Genomic DNA, 20,835 nt, shown 5'->3' with positions numbered 1-20,835 from the left:
CGACCAAAGTCTGGTAGCGGCCAACAGGTATTGCAGCCCACGTTAATTGTACTACATTCCACAATTCCTTTGCATTTCTTGGTTTTGCCTCATGAACAGCATTTTTCATGTCAACCCCACAAGTTTTCTATGGAATTAAGGTCGGATTGGTGCTGGACACTTCATTAGTTGGACGCTGTAATGGGGACTCGCACATGATGACTGACAGAAGAAAAATGTCAATGGATTATCATTATTTATCTTACTTTATGGATTATGTAGTGACAACACAAGGGCCTAAGGGGTTTGATGAGCTACACAGACAGAAACACAAACACAGTACATGCAGTTTATGCTCCATTCCATATTTTATTCAGTTTTCCCTTGCCTATTTACACACAGAAATATATGAAGGGTTTATTTGCAAAACGGTGTATCTCCATTTTGTTGAATGTTGGGAAATTGACATTTTGTATTGGGCATTCCATTGTATTGCATTGCAAAATTCATTTTATATAGGTTTAAAAAGCATGTTCTCAAAATATTTGAATGGCAAGAATTCACACAAAGGTGATCAGACCTCTGAACAGTCATTTCCAATAATAAAATGCAAAAGTAAAAATGGTGGATACACCGTTTTGCAATGAAACCCTTCATATATTTAGAGTACTTTCTTAAGTAATATCACAACTTAAACGTATAGTGTATAGTTAATGGCTCAAGGTGTTTCATCTTTCACACATCCTTAAAAAAATATTTAAAATAAATTGTTAAACACACTACAGTATTTAAAAAAAGAAAAATTAAAACCTAGAACACAGGAAAGAAGAGTCAAGCTGAGACAAATTCAGCTAAAAAAATTCATGTATGTTCAAAATTGAGTAAAAATTCTCAGACCAAGGCTAAATGTATTTTAATTTGACAAGACCTACATGGACATAGTAAAAACAAGGCCAACGCGTATCGGCAGGAGTGCCTTCTTCAGGGCAGTAACCCTGAACCTCGTCAATACCCTAACCCGGGGTTAGAATGCAAAACAAAGGAACCCAAACCCAAGAAGCCTACAAACAGTCTGGATAAGAGCTAGCCATTTTCTCAAAAATCACGAAAAAAATGTATGTGTTCTCTGTTTGAATGTTTATGATAAAAGTCTTGTTTATTGGCATTGGCCTTGTGGAAACAAAATGAGGCTCGAGACAAACTTGCTGGAGGATACACGTGCACTGGTACATTTTGTGCACAAACACGTTGCCATGCGGATTTTATGTCGTTTTTGTGCGCGGGAGAGCACTTTACACAAGGTGGGCAGACATGTGCATATGAGCAATATTGTCAAAATTGCGAGGAACGATTTTAGAGGTCGCCTGTCTCCTGTATGTGTGCGCTGATGTAGTTTTTAAGACCTATCTGCAGTGAAACTCTTGTCACACTGAAACCAGTGAAACGGCCACTCTCCTGTGTGCGTGTGCTGGTGTTGTATTACAGTTGTTAGCTCAGTGAAACTCTTGGCACACTGAGTGAAGCAATGTTTTTTCTGTCCTGTGGGAGTGAGGGGCTCTTTACTGTGAGATCACTTGTGTACCTTTAAACTATGACACTGAGTGAACGTGTGATACGGTCTCTCTCCGGTGTAAGTGTGCTGGTGTCGTTTTAAATGAAATGCTGTATTAAAACTCTTGACGCATTGAGTGCAGTGATACGGCCTCTCTCCTGTGTGAGTGCGCTGGTGTAGTTTTAAATTTCCCTTTGTAATGCAACGCTTGCCACATTGAGAGCAGTAATACAGCCTCTCTCCTGTGTGACTGCGCTAATGTACTTTCAAAGCTCCCGCCTGAGTGAACTTCTTGCCACACTGAGTGCAATTATATGGCCTCTCTCTTGTGTGAATGCGCTGGTGTCGTTTTAAAATAAATGCTGTATTGAAACTCTTGCCGCACTGTGTGCAGTGATACGGCCTCTCTCCAGTGTGGGTGCGTTGGTGTCGTCTTAAATGTTCCGCCTGTGTGAAACTCTTGCCACACTGAGTGCAGAGATACGGCCTCTCGCCTGTGTGAGTGTACTGGTGTAGTTTTAAATTTCCCTTCGTAATGCAACTCTTACCACACCATGTGCAGTCATATGGCCTCGCTCCTGTGTGAGTGCGCTGGTGTATTTTTAAAGCTCCCGTCTGAGTGAAACCCTTGCCACACTGAGTGCAGTGATACGGCCTCTCTCCTGTGTGAGTGTACTGGTGTTGTTTTAAATTAAATGCTGTGTTGAAACTCTTGCCACACAGCGTGCACTGATATGGCCTCTCTCCTGTGTGAGTGCGCTGGTGTACTTTTAAGGTTCCTGCCTGAATGAAACTCTTGCCACACTGACTGCAGCTGTGTTTCTTCCGACCTGTGTGAGTGAGGGGCTCTTTACTGTGAGAGCACTTGTGTGTCTTTAAACTACGACATTGAGTGAATGTCCCCCCACACTGAATGCAGTGGTACGGCCTCTCTCCTGTGTGAGTGCGCTGGTGTACTTTTAAAGCTCCCGCCTGAGTGAAATTCTTGCCACACTGAGTGCAGTGATACGGCCTCTCTCCTGTGTGAGTGTACTGGTGTAGTTTTAGATTAAAAGCTTTATTGAAAGTCTTGCCACACTGAGTGCAGTGATACGGCCTCTCTCCTGTGTGAGTGCGCTGGTGTACTTTTAAGGTTCCTGCCTGAATGAAACTCTTGCCACACTGACTGCAGCTGTGTTTCTTCCGACCTGTGTGAGTGAGGGGCTCTTTACTGTGAGAGCACTTGTGTGTCTTTAAACTACGACATTGAGTGAATGTCCCCCCACACTGAATGCAGTGGTACGGCCTCTCTCCTGTGTGAGTGCGCTGGTGTACTTTTAAAGCTCCCGCCTGAGTGAAATTCTTGCCACACTGAGTGCAGTGATACGGCCTCTCTCCTGTGTGAGTGTACTGGTGTAGTTTTAGATTAAATGCTTTATTGAAAGTCTTGCCACACTGAGTGCAGTGATACGGCCTCTCTCCTGTGTGAATGCGCTGGTGTTCTTTTAAAGTTTTTACTTGAATGAATCTCTTGCCACATTGACTGCACTGATACGGCCTTTCGCCTGTGTGAGTACGATGCTGTGTCTTCCCTCCTATGTGAGAGATGCGATTTTGCTTCTGGTCGTCCGTTCCTGGCTGTTCTGAAGAAGACTGTGTGACTGGTCTGGATGCCTCAGTTGTGGATTGGTGTTTGTGTCGGTTTCTATCTCCCGAAGGTAAGACATCTGATCTGATCTCTCCAGACCTCCGCAGATGCACATACTCATCTGTGGGACTTCTCTTGACGTGTTTGTGCACCTGAGACACCTCTGTAAGACAAGACAGAAAGACAGAAAGACTAATTAAATACCGCTGAACCTTTAAATAATTGGAATTTCGTTGCAAAATGACCCAAGCACGCTTTTTTTAACTTTTGCATTTCATTATTAGAAATGACTGTTCAGACTTCTCATTATGTATGTGTGTGAATGTTTGCCATTCAAATATTTTCAGAACTTACTTTTTAGATCTAGTATGTCAAAAGAATTTCGCAATGCAAAGCCCAATACAAAAATGTCAATTTCCTAAAATGTTCCAAAATGAATATACATGATTTTGCGACAAAGCTCTTCAATTACATCCCACGTAATTAAAAGTGATGTAGTATGTGACTGATTAAGCGGGCTTGCAGAGCAAGGCCCGATTCTAGTAATCCCTAAGTACAGTTTATTATTAAGCGGGCTTGCAGAGCAAGGCCCGATTCTAGTAATCTCTAAGTCCTGTTTAGTTATTATTAAGCGGGCTTGCAGAGCAAGGCCCGATTCTAGTAATCTTTAAGTCTGTTTATTATGCTTGCTTGCTTGCTTTGATGTTTTCTTGTGCAGGGCAGCAAAAATAGAAAATGGATCTCCTCCTAGGCCTTTCGAGATAGAGACACCATTCAAACACTAAAACGACCGGCTCGGCTTGGAGATCATTTGTTCTGCTATAGCGTGTCCGTGTCTCTTGTCGTTTTCCCGTTTTTGGCGATTTTGTGCAAGTTTGGGTCCCCATTGAAAACAATGGTAGAACCTTCATGAACCAAGGTTCCGCCACTCTACAGATCAGAGTGTAGGAGGCTTTTTCGGTCATAAAACATCAACACTTTCACCTAGAAGTTTAGTTGATGTGTTGTTAGCGAGCTCTATGAGATGTCCCCAAACTCTGAACGTTTCATGTCAAAACTCCCATTACTTTTTAAATGGCAGGTGTGTAAGAACGGCAGGGCTGGCCCCATTGCTTTTCCCATTGACTCTCGAAGTGCCTTTTTCAGGAGGTCAGCGCATGTTCCATAGTGGTGTCAACAATGATCGATTCGGCGATCTGAATCGATCCGGGGCATGGACAATCCAGATCCAGATCCGGCAAGTTCCAGAATCAATCCGGCAATTTTTTTAAGTTTCAATTACTTCCATGGATATTTCGGGAGCAAATAAATGTTAAATTAAATAAAAACACTTCAAAACATTGCAAGACTGATACAGAAAACAGCCAATAAATTGTTGCTCAGTATCTGACTACTTGTATTTCCTCATCATGGCTGAACATTTGCTTTGCGTTCAGTAGAAATGTAATGCATTGCAATGCATTGTAGAATTGAATCGAATCGGATTGGATCTAATAGAATCGAATCGAATCGGATCTACTACCTCCCGAATCGTGATCGAATCGGATCGTGAGGGCAGTGCCGATCCACACCACTAATGTTCCACAAGAGGTCCATTTGTGACTGAACCGTTTAACCTATAAACTTCATTCAAAGACTGTTAGAGAGATCACATTCATGACTTCAATCTGTTGAAAGCACATGTGCCAATTCATTTTAGTTTTTTAGCAACATCAAGCTAAAGACAAAAAACTGTTTCTGATTCTGCCCTCTGTCTTAGAGCACCATACTAACTGCCATTCAGTCAATCAGAACAGGTGCAGCCAATATAGGGTTCCATCTCAACTGTCACTTTCTCTCAACATTCTATTCTTAACGAGCAGATGCTCTGCAGTTCTGGAAGTCTATTGTTCAGATCTTCAATGCAATGTAATATTGTCTTGCTGTTATGCATTGTATAGGCAGCTGATTGGCCCAATGGTAATAGTCCTACATCAGCAATATAGAGGTTGGGAGTTCGAATCCCACTCGGACCCATGTTGATTTTCAAAATTATATCATATGCAGTGTTCCTTAGCCAACTTCAAATACCATGTATGTCATTTAGTATCAATGGCAAAGGGGCTGGATTACATATATGGAGGTTGTGAGTTCGAATCCCACTCGGACCCATGTTGATTTTCAAAATTATATAATATGCAGTGTTCCTTAGCCAACTTAAAATACCATGTATGCAGGGCTCTAAATTAACTTTTTCCACCACCAGCCAATTTGGCTGGCAGACATGTTTTCTTACTAGCCAAATGGAAGGTCAACTAGCCATTTTTTTATCTCACCAAAATAAACCATGCGTTAATTATGTTGCTTTTAATTATTCCATTAAACTATATCCTCAACACAGATAAACAATATAAACATTATACTCAAAATATTTCACTGTTCAGTTTATTCTATAATTATTTAGTAATTATTTTTATTACCTGAATTTTCATTATTTTTTATTCAATTTCCTCTGAAAACAGTGAATTGCATCACACATGCCTCTCACATACCAGACCTACGCTGGACCATATACTGTACAGTACAGACAGCCAAACACTAGCCTATTACACCATCACCCAAACCTCACATGTATAGGCCTACACCTCACACAAAAACAGCATGCCTTCAACACACATGTTGCACACATACCAGACTTTCAACATACACTAGCCAAACACACACAACCAAACACTACAAAACCTCCTATCCCCCACACAGTATCACTTAAACTTCACACACAGTAGGTCAAATGCCATGGACAATGCACAGAAGAGAGGGGTGGGGAGGAGAAGAGGAGGACACCACACACACACACACACACACACACACACACACACACACACACACACACACACACACCTCAGTGCGGTGCGTATGATGTCTGCATTTGTGTGTTTCTTTATGCTGCTGCTGCTGCTGCTTCACACCTTTAGGTTCCTGCAGGATTAATACTTGCTTCACTCTAATATCATGCGCTTGGAATGACAATAATTAGGCTACGCTATGTCTAACTAAACTAGTAGACATCCAATAACATCACAGAGACCACCAGCTTACTTTGCTACTTTCATAGCGTCGCTAGTTTTTTGTTACCGTTTTTTTTTTCACTTACTCGTTCATCCATGTCAAACTCGTGCATGGTCTTTCCGATGGCGTGGGCATTATTAGGAAACGACAACTCCATCGTAGGTAGGCCTAGTTGCGAGGACCTCGCAAATATCAGACGACTTCTGACAGCAGGGCTACACGGTTTTGACAGACAGCTGTCATGCTCCTCCACTCATGCCGTTTTCTCCACCACCACCACCACTCCATTTCAGCGTCACTACAGTTGCAAGTTGCATTCACCGACACATAACCTTGCTCTAACCACTGCCACATTCTTTTTCACCCGTCCAAAACCTACAAAACCGAAGTAATCCGAGCTAGTCCGCTCATTGAAAATATTTGATCAACAGTAGTTCCAGCGCGGGCATCTAACACGCAGCCAATGAATGTGAAGCTGCGTTATTGTGATTAACGGCCAGCCAATGGGTGTGGGCTACATCATGACGGTAGGCCTACTGTTCATGGGTAATGTAGGCGCCGTTTAAACGTTCATCAGACAGCAGTCAGCCACAGATCTGTGCTGGCAGCTGTTTGACGTTCGGGCGCGCGCTAGAGTCTACCGGCCAATTTGGCTAGTGGATGATTTTTTCTACTAGCCAAAATTGATTTTCACCCGCATTTGGCGTGTTGGCGTGTGTTATTTTAGAGCCCTGCATGTACAGTTGAGGACGATATTATTAGCCCCCCTCCTGAAATTAGACATTTCTCTTGATTTCTCAGTAAGAATGACCATTATTAACCGTTTCTGTTATTCTGGAAACAAATACACTGATGGAGATAATGTTCAATGAGTTGAATTTGGATTTTTCTATTGTTACGATGAGTTTAAACAAAAAAGGGCAAAAATGACAAGGACAAAATTATTAGCCCCCTGATCATTAATAGTCAATATGGCGGCATTTATGAACCAAAACTGACAACAGGCTCTGATAAGTTGCTACCTAGGTTGGCACATGCCCCACTAGGGATTTTGGCCCATTTCTTCACTGCAAAATGCTCTAGTTGGTCCAAATCGCATGGATGCTGAGCATAGACATTAACCACAGACTCTCAGTGGGATTGAGGACTGGACTATGAGCGGGTGATTCCAATATCATGGTTTTAGTGTCCTTGAAGAACCTCTGAACTAATCTAAATGTATGCTTTGGGTTACAATGTTGTTGGAAGACCCAGCAATCCAGATTCAGACCCAGACTCCCTGTGTCTGAGGCTGAATAACAGACTAAACTTGATGCCCCACCACTGTGTGTAACTGTAGAAACTGCTTGGCCTCATTAGACCAAAGAAGCATTGGACACCTGCCTAGATGATTGTTATTGACCTGGCCTCACCTGGAGTTTTTTCCCCCACCAAGAAAGACAGTTGTTAGGGCTTGTCATCATATTGGGCTTTGGGGTCATCATCACAGAAAAACCCCTTTACTAAAGGCAGTGCATATCAGAGTGTTATTGAGCTTTGCCTGTGAACATTTGAAAGTCAAAAATGAGTTTTGAACATCTCTGCTTTCATCTGATGATATTCAATTGCACCTGCTTTGATGCATGAATTCTGCTTCTGTCAGGTGAAGAAAGGGATAGGCCTTGAATCGTTATAAGATGGTTTCCACAATTAAACATGGTGGTGGATGCATCATTCTGTGGCAGCCTCAGCCACAGGAAACCTTGTTTGGGTGTACGGCACCATAAAAACTGAAAATTATGATAGAATGTGGAAAGTGACCTTGCAAAAATATGCTCATAGAGGGAGCTAAGATGTTCACTGGATCTTTCAATAAGATAATAACCCAAAACTAGCATCCAAAATAGTTCAATGTTCCTCAAGGATACTAAAACCATGGTCATGGAGTGGTTCAGACCTCAATCCTTTAGATAGTATTTGAAGAGTGCTGAAAATGAATGTCCATTCTCAACATCCATGCCATTTGGACCATCTTAACTATTTGCGATGTAAAAAATGGGCCAAAATCCCTGGTAGGACATGTGCCAACATAGTTAACAACTAATCAAAGTGCCTGGTGTCAATATTTGTTAATAAATGGCACTGTATTGACTATTAATGATAAGGGGGCTAATAATTTTGTCCTTGCCATTTTTAGACTTTTTTGTTTAAACTCATTGTGAAAATGGAAGTGTGAATGTGAAAATGTGAAAAAGTCCAAATTTAACTTATTGGATACTATGTCCATGGTGTATTTGTTTCCAGAACAACACACATTTATTAATAATGATCATTCTCAATGATCAATGAAGAGATATGTCTAATATCAGGAGGGGGGCTAGTAATATCNTCCTCAACTGTATGTCATTTAGTATATCCCCAAAACGCGGAGCTACAACACTTTCAAGATGGCTGAATCCAAGATGGCTGAATTGTTTGGCCCATTTCTGTCTGGGTGGATGGACTTTTCCAACATTTCTTTTAGCTTTGTTTTGCTCAATAGTAGTTTGTTTTTAATTTAGGGATAGAGATATCAAAAATAAAACTGCTCATCTCTGCCCCAAAAGGCAAGCCCGCTTCCAGCATTTTCTGTGAGAATGCAATCTAGTTCATCTTATTACTGGTATATGATTAGCTAATCTTCAATGTTCCATCGTCTGATTGGTTGATAGTGACCTACCTTTAGTACCTTTAGTGTTGACGTCCCAGAGGTAGTCGAGTGTGATGCCCAGCTCTTTGGCGTAGTCTTCTCCATACCAGACCAGCAGCTCTTCTCCAGGACCAATGGGTCGACAGCAGCGATACACAATCCCTCCTCTGTACTGAAACGCCACCAGATTCTGCTCCTCACGGTCACGAGCACAGTTCACATACCTGTTGACAACAACCAATATCCTACCTTAGTTTAGGCCTGTCACGATAACAAATTTTGCTGGACGATAAATTGGCCAAGAAATTATTGCGATAAACGATAAATGGGAGCTTGCGTAAATTCTACCAGGGAGACTCGAATTTCTCGGCTGTCAAACTTACTAGGCTAACCATCCAATCTCCCTTTTGACAGATCATACATGCGTCATCATTGCCCAGGATCGTCAACCAATCTCAACGCGAGATTGGGGATTTCCCCGTTACGCATCACTCATGCATCGTTCCCTCTCAGCCAATGGATCGCATTCACGTTTGTTTAAAAATCAGTCACTCATTCTGTTCTCTGCTTTCCAGTTAAGCCGACTTTGAAGCCACCACCACCCCTCCGTCCACCGTCACCAGTGGTTCCCGTCTGTTAGGGGGCAGGCTACGCCCGCCTCCATCTCCGCTGGAGGATATGCCGTCCTACCCCGGAGTTCAACGCGAAGACGGGAACCTTCGCCAAACAGATTCATGCATTTTATATCAAGTGTAAATTGTTCGCCAAACGGATTCATGCATTTTTGTATCATGTCTATTGTTCAATAAATGTTAATAACGTTCATTTGCCTCTCGAGTCTTCATGGTAGAATATGGTCTTCTCGGTCATTTCAAAAATATATATTGATAATGGGATAGAAATGCGAATACACCCTTTCTAATTTTGAAAGCGTTGCAGCATGGGGTGCTAGATAGAGGGGTAGATAGAGAGATAGACAAGGTAGACAGACTGAAAATTAAAAGTACACCAACGTTGAAGCAACATTGCGCTGAATGAAATGTGCCTATCGATATTCAGTCTAAAAGAGAGTGACGAGGAAAACAAAGAAGCATGCAAAAACTTATTGTGGCAAAAAAGTTATCATGCTTGTAAAAACTTATTGTACGATATATTGACTTATTGAATATTGTGACAGCCCTACCTCAGTTTACATAAAACTGATTACATACCACTGATTCTCTGTGGCTTTAACAGGTTTGAATTTTGATAGGAAAAAAATGTAGTTCAAATCCAAAATACAGAAGTCTATTATCGCAGCTGAAGGTCTTGGTTGTGAAGTAATGTATTGGAACAACCTCCCCATATTTTATTTATCTTACTTTGGCAGAGGTATCTTACCAGGCAAAATTAAAAGTAACTAGATTGCATTCTCACAGAAAATTCTAATAGTGGGCTTGTCTTTGGGCCAGAGCTGAGCAGTTTTAGTAAAATAAATAACGTACATGCTATTTTAATTTGGCACTGTATACTGATATACAATATAATGATATCTGAAAATCAATCTGGGTCAGAGAGGGATTCAAACTTGCAACCTCCTGATCTTCAAACAAATGCCATAGCCACTAAGCCAAGCAGCTGGCTGTAATTACTTCCCCAGCAAGACAATATGAAATGGGGTACCTAAGTCTCCACCCCTTCCGGGCGGCTCATGGGGCTGTGAAAGCCAAAACTGTTGACTGGGTTGCAATGGACTGATCAAAGCTATTTTCCGATCCACCTCGCATTCCCTCGATCACACATATGCTGTACCTCAGAATTAATGATAACCAATAATGTGCTTGTCGACTTCACTTGGCAAGCTATTTTTTAGTTGTGTGTGTGCAAAAATATGTAATCATTTGGACTACACAACTGAAGTCGCATGTCTGGTGTGCAGCCACTTCAGCAGCGGTACAGCTGGCTGCACACCTTCAGCCTCGGTTCACGTCAAAATTTTGAGAGCTACAGCCCCATCAGAGAGAGTAGAGAGAGAGAGAGATTCCATTGGCAAATTGTTTCCGGGTTCTATTATTGGGGGGGAAATCCCCCTTTAGGCAGACCTAGGGACTGTTCTATTCAATGCTAGGAGCATTATGACACGCCCCTTTAGGCAGACCGGAACCTGGTCATGTTAGGTGCCCATAGAAACCTATTATGTTGCCATATCTCTATATTTAAAGAATCTCTGGCCCCATGGGTCGGAAGTAGAAGCAAAGATTCTCTATTCTAATGCATTTAGAACGTCTCTGGTAGAAGGGTGTGACTAACCGCAGAGATACACCAGCGGCGACGCGATTCAAGCGACAGAGTGCAGCAGCAAGCGATACGAGCGATTGAGGAGACAAGAGTATGTCCGTACAGGCAGAAGGCAAAGCATTCAAGCATTCCCATTGGCTGTGGTCACTGACCTCTATACAGTCATTGGCTGTCGCGGCTTGTCGCCGAACCGCGTCATAGAAAGTTGAAAAGATTTCAACTTCAAATTGTCGCGATCGTCGCGCAAATCGCTCTAGTCTCCAGAATCGCTTTTGTCTCTCGGCTCAATACAAAGTCAATTACTTCCGTCGCTTGACTCGCTCAGATCGCCGCTGGTGTATTTCTGCGGTTAGGTGCCCTATTGCCTAGAAGTGTTCCATAGCAGTGTTCCGGAATACTCTTCACAGTTAAGAATGGAACCATCAATTGGCAACACCTGTTCTGGTTCTGCCTACTGACAAGTTAGTGTTGTGCTCTTAAAGCATAAACATATTTTCATAGAACATACATATTAACATATTAACATACTCTCACATACAGCTCATGCAGACTATTCATTGTGGATAAATTCCGGGAGTTACCTCATCCAGTTGGAATGAGTCTCCCTCTTCGCATCTATGCACTCATCTCTGTGCAGACCCTTAAAAATCTGTGACAACACACACACACACACACACACACACACACACACACACACACACACACACGCACACACACGCACACACACACAAATCAACGTAACAATATGTTAGGTTACGTGTTCAAATACATCACACATTCAAACATACGTACACATCTATTATACATATGGTGTGTGTCTCACCACCCAAAAAGTATTCACTGTCTATTGTACGTGTGTGCGTGTGCGTGTGTGTGTCACCACCCAAAATATATTTTCTCTATGGTGTGTGTGTGTGAGTATTTCATCACCCAAGAGTATGTAATCTCTCTATGATGTGTGTGTGTCACCACTCAAATGTATCCACTGTTGCTGTGTGTGTGTTGCATGCTGTGCGTGTGCATGTGCGTGTGCGCGTGTGTATCTTACCACCCAGGAGTATCCACTCTCCATGGCCTGGTCCTTGTACATGACTTCTCCCTCGTAGGGTCCAAAGTGTGTTCCTCTGGCTATCTCCTGGCCTCGGTTGAACACCCCCAGTCCTGCGTTGGGGATGTGGGACCTGCTGACCTCCAGGCCTGGGGGCAGTGTGAGTCTGGCTCGGTCTGGGACCCCTACTGGTGCCGGGGTGTCAGGGATGAAGATGGGGGGCCCATGGATCCAGCATTCCTCAATGAAGACGTCTTCACAGTCCTCACACACTATAGACCAGAACAGAGAACAGTCAATGATTTATATGATTTAAACAGCATGAAAACCACACGGGCATATTTTGAAGGGAGGCCTTCAATTATTGCCACATAATGAGCCCAAATTGTATTCTCTACTATGTTCTAACTGTTTAGTTCCATCATAAGGTCAACTAGGGGATAAAATCAGGCTTGTGGTCAAGACCTGTCACATTGAAAGGACTACAGAAAGGAAAATATGACGAAACACACACCTACTATTTGAGCTGCTAAAATGGTGTCCAAGACAGAAATAAACACAAGTTTTGTAATGCAAAATCAAGTGCTGTCCTTTGTTTTGTTTTCAGTCAAAATTTTCCCCTGTCCCCCTGTCATTTCTCAAATATCCCCCCAATAATATTTTTGCTCAGTTTTGGCTGCTGATATGTTTTCTTTGTACTGTTCTCCATCTAATGTTATGTTATTATTCACAATTTAACCCACTGTGTCCCAACTTCAATGGAGTTAAGGTTTGTACATTGTGCCCTGATGAACATTAATGCCAGCCATGTGAAATGTAATAATGCCTGAATGATAAATTTAGTTATTCTTAATGCCTTAAACAATATACACTGAAACATTTGTAGAGTTTTTACAGATCCACAGGGGACCCTGACTGTGTGTGTGTGTGTGTGTGTGTGTGTGTGTGTGTGTGTGTGTGTGTGTGTGTGTGTGTGTGTGTGTGTGTGCCTTACGGAAGTAGTTGTCATCGTTGGGTTCTTCCTCCTCAGTGTAACTAATTCGGGATTTGTTCCGCAGCCTGCCTCCACGCTTGTAGTCCTTCAGTTGGGCTTTCTGCTGCTTCAACCAATCTATCTTTGGCACATCTGACACACACATGCATACGCAGCTGCTTTCCACAATTTACTAAGAGAAATAACCCCATTACAACTATTAATAGTTTTATCTGTCTGTAATCTGTGATGAGGTGCGAATCATTTAATTCTTGAACAACTTCACACATCAGAAGCAAAAGACCGTACTAAGTGAAGTACGGTATTTGTGTGTATTTCTGAGTTCTGAGTGTGTGTGTATGTGTGTGTGAGTGTGGATATGTATTTACCAGGTGTCTTTGCTGTGGGGACTTTCTCTCTTGCTACCTCTCCATCCAAAAACTCCTGTGTGTCTGCCTCCATGGCTGACTCTGAATTGTGCACTTGTGTAACAACAAGAATCAATCAATCAATCAATCAAAAATATGTGTATAGCACATTATGATACATAAGAATAGCACACTACCATCTATTCATTACCACACGTTCCAGTTAATTTGTGTGTGTGTGTGTGTGTGTGTGTGTGCGCGCGTGCGTGTGCGCGCGTGCGTGCACGTGTGTGTGTGTGTGTGTTTTTCATGCATGTGTATATGCATGTGTATACACGTGTGTGTGTGTGTGTGTGTGTGTGTGTGTGTGCATTTTGTCCCCTAGTCCACCAAACTGCATCCACTGTGACCTGACTGACCCATTCCCCCACACGTCAACTGAGCTCTGCAGATGCCAACCTCCTCAGCCACATCACCACGACCAAATACCAGACCCTCGGAGACCGAGCCTTCGCCATCGCTGCCCCCACCCACTGGAACTCCCTCATCCTGGCCATCCGTAATTTTGACACAGTACTGTCTAGGGCTGAAAATAATCGATCGATCCAACAGCTGATGATCCAGTGCATCGTTTGTTTGTTTTTTGCCCCACCTATCCATCTTCAGCCATGTGCTCATAAGCATGATGCTGACTCTACTGCCCTGAGTGGCGCTAACTTTATTTTGTCTTTACTGCTTCGCCTCCTTTACCCTGTCTCGTACGCACACTCGCAGAGAGCTCAAATCCAGAGGGAGAGAAAGGTGAATCCTTCCCTTCTCCCAGTTTCACTGGTTTTGAAGACATTGAGGGGCACTGATAAACGGTATAAGCTGTGTACATTTACACCATTGCATGTGTGCTTCCATTCCGTGACAAGTGCGGTTTGAAACATTTTTGCTGTGAAGTTTAACAGTTTTATGAGCTCGCAACTTACAGAGCTTGTGCACCCTAAAGGCATCCTTCCAATAATACTTTCGTTTTACCGTTTTATGAGTGAGTGAGTGTGTGCAATTGGATGTGTACATAATGTATGTGTATTATGATATGAGTAGCCTATAGTTATAGTGCAATGTTTGAGATAGTAGAATGTGTATTTTACCAGTATACATGGGTGTCACTGTGCTGTATGCCTATAAGCTTAGTGCATATGAGTGTGATTGAGGGTGAAACTATTAGCATTTTCACACCTAGTCCTCTTTAAGTGAACCGAACTCAGTCCTCTTTAAGTGGACCAAAAAGCGAACCGACAGCAAAAGGACTCAGTTCTGTTTTTCTTCATATTGTGAGTGTATAATAAAAAGAACTGGCTGATCTTTCTGGTCCTGGTAGGCTTTTATGGTGTGTCACTCTTCTTTTTTATCACACCCGGTCCTCCAGAGCCCTCCATAGCCTCTTACTGCAGCTGGGGTCGCCGGCGACCCTATTCCCTTGCTGAAAATGCTTAACTACATCATAACAGCATTGCTATGACACTACAGAGAGCCATAGTGCTGTGCTAAGGGGTTAAACAATTTGAGTACAAAATTTAAAGTATTGTCATGTACATAGGCCTACCTCATCAGATGAACTCTTGGCTGGTTGTGAGATTGAGACCCCGCTGTCACTGGAGAAAAGATTTTTAATAATTACATTTGAAAAACAATTCAACACCTTTGCTTTCGTCTTCCTGGAACATCCATTGATGATGGCTTGCTTCTGAAGCCACAATGTAATTATAACCCCTTATGGGGGTCAGCTCTATGTTCCCACAGCCCATTGGTCCCACAGCGTGTTGCTTGTCCCCCCCTGGAACATAGGGCCTACATTTGAATAAATTCTTAGAAATGTGGGAACATGGAGCAGCAGTGTGGGACCATTCATTGGGCTGTGGGACCAATACCATGGGCCTAAAAATAATGTAAAAAAAAAAAAATCTTAGTGAGGGACGTGGGCTGTGGGAACATAGGCACGCTCTCCTTATTATCATTATGTATCATACAGTGGCCTCCAAAACACAGAAGAAGAGTAGGCCTACTAGGCTAGCTATTTTGTAGACAATTCTAGCCGTAGACCACACTTCCGTACAGAGTTGATATGCTGAGGAAAAATATCTTTTGGGGTATACAATATACAAACTATCTACTGAAAATTAGATTCTACTCTTAAGTTAGCTCCCGATATTATCTAGCCATCATCAAACTTACTGAGGCAAAGACAGTGACACGGTTTATGCATAGCGGTCAACAGGTGACTCATTTTAGATTACAGCGGGTATTTTACGTCGACAGATTAATTAGTGTTCACTGATAAGGTCACCACACCTACCTATTTCAAAGAACAAACGAGAGCATGAAAGGTCTTTTCTTGATATCTTCTGTTCAAATGATGAATGAATGATGACTTTCGCCTCAGATGAATGAATGCGCACGAACAGCTGATCATGTTCCAGAATCATATTTTCGCGCCAAAGACACGTTACGTCTAGGTGGCCGACCCAAAGTTTCTTGTTGCCAACCAGCCAGCAAGGCCAATATTTCTGGATGCTTCCCGTTTCGACTGACGTGGGACCCATGTAGTCTAGTTGTAAACATTTCACACAAAAAGAAAATATTAATAATGTAGGCTTAACTAGATGTCATCATGAATGTGCCAGGGAAAGTTTAATTACACAAGAGATCCACTAGGTGGCAGTGTAGTACGCAGTGGGACAGAGCCGTTTATAGAGAGAGTTTGGCCAACTCTCTATATACGGCTCTGCAGTGGGACCATTCAGAGGTTTCAGAAGTCAGAAGTTCCATGCTATGAGATGATTGGACACACAGAAATGTCATGCACTGGAACTGCCAACAAATATAAACATGAATACAAATGTCTTTGATAAGCTCCTTTGATATGGGAGAAACAGGCTAATCTTGTCAAGCGTTATTTTGACAAATTTCCACAAATATGGAAATTGCTCTTCTGGCAAATTTGAACTTCTTAGGATGAAACTTCGCAGCAATTCGTGATTTGCCTAGTTTTCTCAGATGTTTGTGTGGTAATGGGTAAATGCTATTTGTTGTTCTTGATTGTGATTTTAACTTGATTTAACTGTGTGTGATCTCATTTATTTATATTTCTGTCTGATCAGCTGTAGGTTACGCTTTTATTTTTGTGAAGCACATTGAGTTGCCCAAGCGTATGAAATTGCGCCTAGGCCTATGTAAATAAACATGCCTTGCCTCGTCTTACACAGAAAAGAATGCAAACAGGTTTCATTGGTAGGCGCAACAAACACACAACAAACACACACACACACACACACACACACACACACACACACACACACACACACACACACACACACACACACACACACACACACACACATACACACACAGTGACAGTCTCTAAAACAGATTACCCTGAGTCCACTTATGTCATATCGCTTATTTTGCAAAAAGATTACAGTGTAGGGCCAAGATATGGGGGGATGTGGAGGCTGATATTTCACTCCCCAGAGGGGAAGACGATTCATAAATTCAAAGCAAATTGCCTTCATGCATGAATGGGTCCTGAAGATTGCAGTAATGACCCAGGAGAGACTGCAGCTGCATGGTTAATCCCCGCCTGCCCAGCAGTAGCACTGTCTTCTACACTCTGCCAGGGTTGCCAGATGTGTTTGATAATTTCCTGCCCAAAAAATGCTCACCAAGCGCCTGGAGGCACTCATCCAATTTCAGCCAAATTGTATTGATTTCATTATGGCCATAAATCTACAGGAAAACCCGCCCAATGCTTGTTTTTGACTGTTTTTTTTAACCCACAGACAGCCATCCTATACGCAGCCCAATTGGACAGGAAACAGCCCAATCTGGCAACACTGCACTCAGCCCGTTAGTAGATGGGACTTCAGTGACTGATATTGGCCTACACAAGCCTGCTGCGCAAACCTTTCTGCAGAGTTGTGATCCGCTAAAATGTCTTCATTACAGAGAGCCAGGCTTTTATGACTGGCCAATGGTCTTACCGCCCATTCATGGCCCGCGCCACTCGACGCCGGCCTCTTTTCTTGATTCGGCCTATAGGAAATCCATAGCCCTGATGGCAGCGGCCTATAGCTCACAAGAGGGCAATGGGACAGATGACTTCTCGAGACTGTAGTGTTGACAGATGGTTTATTGGTTGTTGCGTTATATATATATTTTTGCAAATGAGTTGAATGAGTGGGCAAGATATAGACTCCCTGTCATTTCTACTCTGGTGATGTGTAATGAAATGTTGGTCAGTTGTACTAGCCCAGTGACTCTCAAACTCTAAGCCCTGAAGACCAAGATAAAGTACACTCTAACTAACTAACTAACTAACCAATGGGGGCCTTCAAAGTATTTTATAAAAATCAAAATGATATTAGGGTGTCGAAACGCGTATGTAGGCAGTGTTTAATAAAGGTTTTTTTTTAACTTCAGTAAGGAGTGCCTCAAATTGTGTTTTTATCTTTTCATGGCAGTTTGGACACCCAAGATTTTTTGATGACCACCCTTTTTTTGATAAATGGATACATGATGATTGGATACATGATGTTGATATTAGTGTGTGGTTTGCTGTCGACTGTGTATTTGAGTTGTATTGTTTATTGATGCAGAGTTGGGCCCAAACATTTGTGAACATTTCAAGTGGGCCCCAGGTTGGAAAAGGTTGGGGGCCCAGAACATTTGTGAACATTTCAAGTGGGCCCCAGGTTGGAAAAGGTTGGGGGCCCAGAACATTTGTGAACATTTCAAGTGGGCCCCAGGTTGGAAAAGGTTGCGGACCTCTGCAGGGGCGGTTCCAGACATTCATTCTTGGGGTGGTTAAGGGGTGGCGAAGTTTCAGGGGGGCATGCTCCTACACTAAGGGAAAATGATAAACGCTATATAATCGTAAAGCATACCCCTGCAGCCCCCGCGGGGCAGGGGGGCCCACACAAGGTGGGGGGGGTCCACATGGCCCCTTGACTTGAAGAAACGGCCCCCCTCCACATGATATTAGGCCCTCTTTTTCGTTCGGGGGTCCATTCTTGGTAGCTTGCAGGGGGGCCTGAAGTACTTGCGTTACGCCAGTGCCAAGTTGTAATGTACTACTGAAGACTCTTGAATGTGTTGCCGTGTACTATGTCATGGTACACAAGTCTTTTCCATGACCAGAACAGCCCTTCCTTCCACTGGGGGAGTGGTGCATACATTATAAGGCTACACCACTGATAACTGCTGAGGACTTACCACCAAAATCTGACATTGATGAAAGTCTCAACATAGCGTTTCTAGGCGGGAGCTCTACTGCTCCCCCGGGGGGCGTTAGAGAGCTAGTCGTTGAGAAGGAGAAAGAACGATGAAGCAGTTTCTTTAGAAGAGACTTCTAATGCAGCAATTTTGTACACAAAAGAAGACGTAGCCCAATAATGATTCAAAGGTGCACAGTGATATATTTTTAGCAGTTAATTTCCAGAATTCTTGCTGTAACATTTTTCATGAATATTTACCACCACCATGAAATTGTGCTTATGATGAGGTCAAGGCGGCGTTTGTATAACAAAAATGTCATAACAGACATAACCCACTTTGCAAAGACAAAAATATGCCTCGCATGAGGTACAGATAAAATCAACTGCTTGAAGCACATCATCACAATAGTCAAAAAACAAAAACAAATTCTACCCAGTAATCATCTGTTAGTCTCATGATCTCTCACCAGACATCCTTGCTGTGGATGAGAACTGTGTGAGAACGTGAGTGAGCTACAGTACATGCGTCAAAGCAAGCATGTGCTCTGTTGGTATTTTAGGCTGACTTTGATTATAAAAGTAAAACTGCCCTTAGCTTACACATTCTTTATGTGTTATTCTTATTCTTCCCATAGGCATCAGCCTTTTATGGTTTTGGAATACGAAAGCGCAGGGCACCCTCCGTGCTGAGCAAGGAGCCATTTTACGAGTATGGCCCCCAGCGGTCGAGCGGGTAGAGGGGTTCACTTCGCACATTACCACACGGTGATACAGAAGGATAGACAGCCACTCAGCCACCAGCCAACTGCAGGTGAATCATTAATAATAATAATAATAATAATAATAATAATAATAATAATAATAATAATAATATATTTTCTTTGTTACATGGCCTTTCAGAGCACCCAATGTCACCTCAGAAACTAAAATAAATAAAGAAAGGGAAAAAATACATTTTAAAATAGGATGATGAAGGATGAATGGAGACTGACCTCACAAAAAAGTGTCTTCTTTTAAAAATAATTTTAAAACAGATTAACTTTCATCTGCGTTTCATGAACATATTGTTGATATGGACTATCATCTCATTTATTTATATTCTCTATACATACAATCCACAATTCCCCCCCTTTCTCCTTCTCTTCACAATGAGCGACCACTGAGTATGATTATGTGCTATAAAACATTTGATTCATTGATTGAAAAGGTTATTTAACAATTAGCAGACATTTTCATCCAAAGCAACTTAGAAAAGAGTTCGCAAGTGGCAACTAATGGGTTAAAATAAGAAGACGGGGCCTCGGCCGTGACTCAAACGGCTAAGGCACCATACTGTTACGTCGGGGACCCGGGTTCGATTCCGGCCCATGGTGATTTCCCGATCCTACCCCATCTCTCTTTATCCCTTCCATTCAAAAAATTATAAAGAAAGAAAGTGAAGAAATAAAGTGCAGCCAGGATAGGTAAAAGTATTTGCAGAAAAAGGCTGAAAGGGTTGAACTTATGTATACTTGCTATGGCAGATAAGTGGACCCTTTAGAAAATATGATGTGTGGTGGCTGTGGTGAATACACAGACAACTATAAAGCTTGTATTTAATAGGACTGTAAGGGTTATAACACACCCATAAAGTTCAACCATGATTGAAATTAATACTCATTACATAATCATGACAGCACTTGCAAGGGGAGTTATGCTTTAATTTGCTTTACGCTCAAGAATACACTGCCTTGACTTGTTGGATATACCAAAGCGTATGCAGTAGTATTATGGCTTTAGTCTTGTGTATGAAGAAAAAAAAACCTCCAAGTGCTTTGTAAATGCATCATAAGCCATTATGCATACAAGCTACGTAGAAGTCTCCCTGAAGTTAGTTCTAAATATATAAACGACATTCCATACAGATTATGTTTCGTATCCCCCTTCAAACGTTTTGCTCTGACGACGAAGAAATCCTGCAAAATTTGATGGTTTTCATGCATCTCGAATTATAATTGAGAGGGGTTTTATTATTATCTCAACCCAGTTTAACCC

General features: G+C 42.3%; 1 protein-coding gene across 1 annotated transcript; it reads right to left on the bottom strand.

Moving 5' to 3' along the window:
• Positions 1 to 323: 323 nt before the first annotated feature.
• On the bottom strand, positions 324 to 15,981 carry LOC134468798 (oocyte zinc finger protein XlCOF6-like). The gene is made up of 8 exons (XM_063222670.1): positions 15,885 to 15,981; positions 15,135 to 15,183; positions 13,562 to 13,654; positions 13,194 to 13,325; positions 12,200 to 12,471; positions 11,733 to 11,800; positions 8,905 to 9,098; positions 324 to 3,321 (listed from the first exon to the last, which is right to left on the bottom strand). The coding sequence occupies exons 3-8, from the start codon at positions 13,632 to 13,634 to the stop codon at positions 1,787 to 1,789; spliced, it is 2,274 nt and encodes a 757-aa protein (XP_063078740.1). The 5' UTR covers positions 13,635 to 13,654; positions 15,135 to 15,183; positions 15,885 to 15,981; the 3' UTR covers positions 324 to 1,786.
• Between the last annotated feature and the right edge of the window lie 4,854 nt (positions 15,982 to 20,835).

The sequence above is a fragment of the Engraulis encrasicolus genome, chromosome 18, assembly GCF_034702125.1.
Source record: "Engraulis encrasicolus isolate BLACKSEA-1 chromosome 18, IST_EnEncr_1.0, whole genome shotgun sequence".
Classification (NCBI taxonomy): Eukaryota; Metazoa; Chordata; class Actinopteri; order Clupeiformes; family Engraulidae; genus Engraulis; species Engraulis encrasicolus.
This window is presented reverse-complemented; position numbering and strand designations above follow the sequence as displayed.

Excerpts from the sequence above, each read along its gene's own strand:
- LOC134468798 (XM_063222670.1), bottom strand. The coding sequence starts at position 13,634 with ATGGAGGCAGACACACAGGAGTTTTTGGATGGAGAGGTAGCAAGAGAG. Across the intron at positions 12,472-13,193 it reads CAACGATGACAACTACTTCC|TGTGTGAGGACTGTGAAGAC; the intron begins GTAAGGCACACA and ends TCTGGTCTATAG. Across the intron at positions 9,099-11,732 it reads ACTCATTCCAACTGGATGAG|GTATGTGAACTGTGCTCGTG; the intron begins GTAACTCCCGGA and ends TGTTGTCAACAG.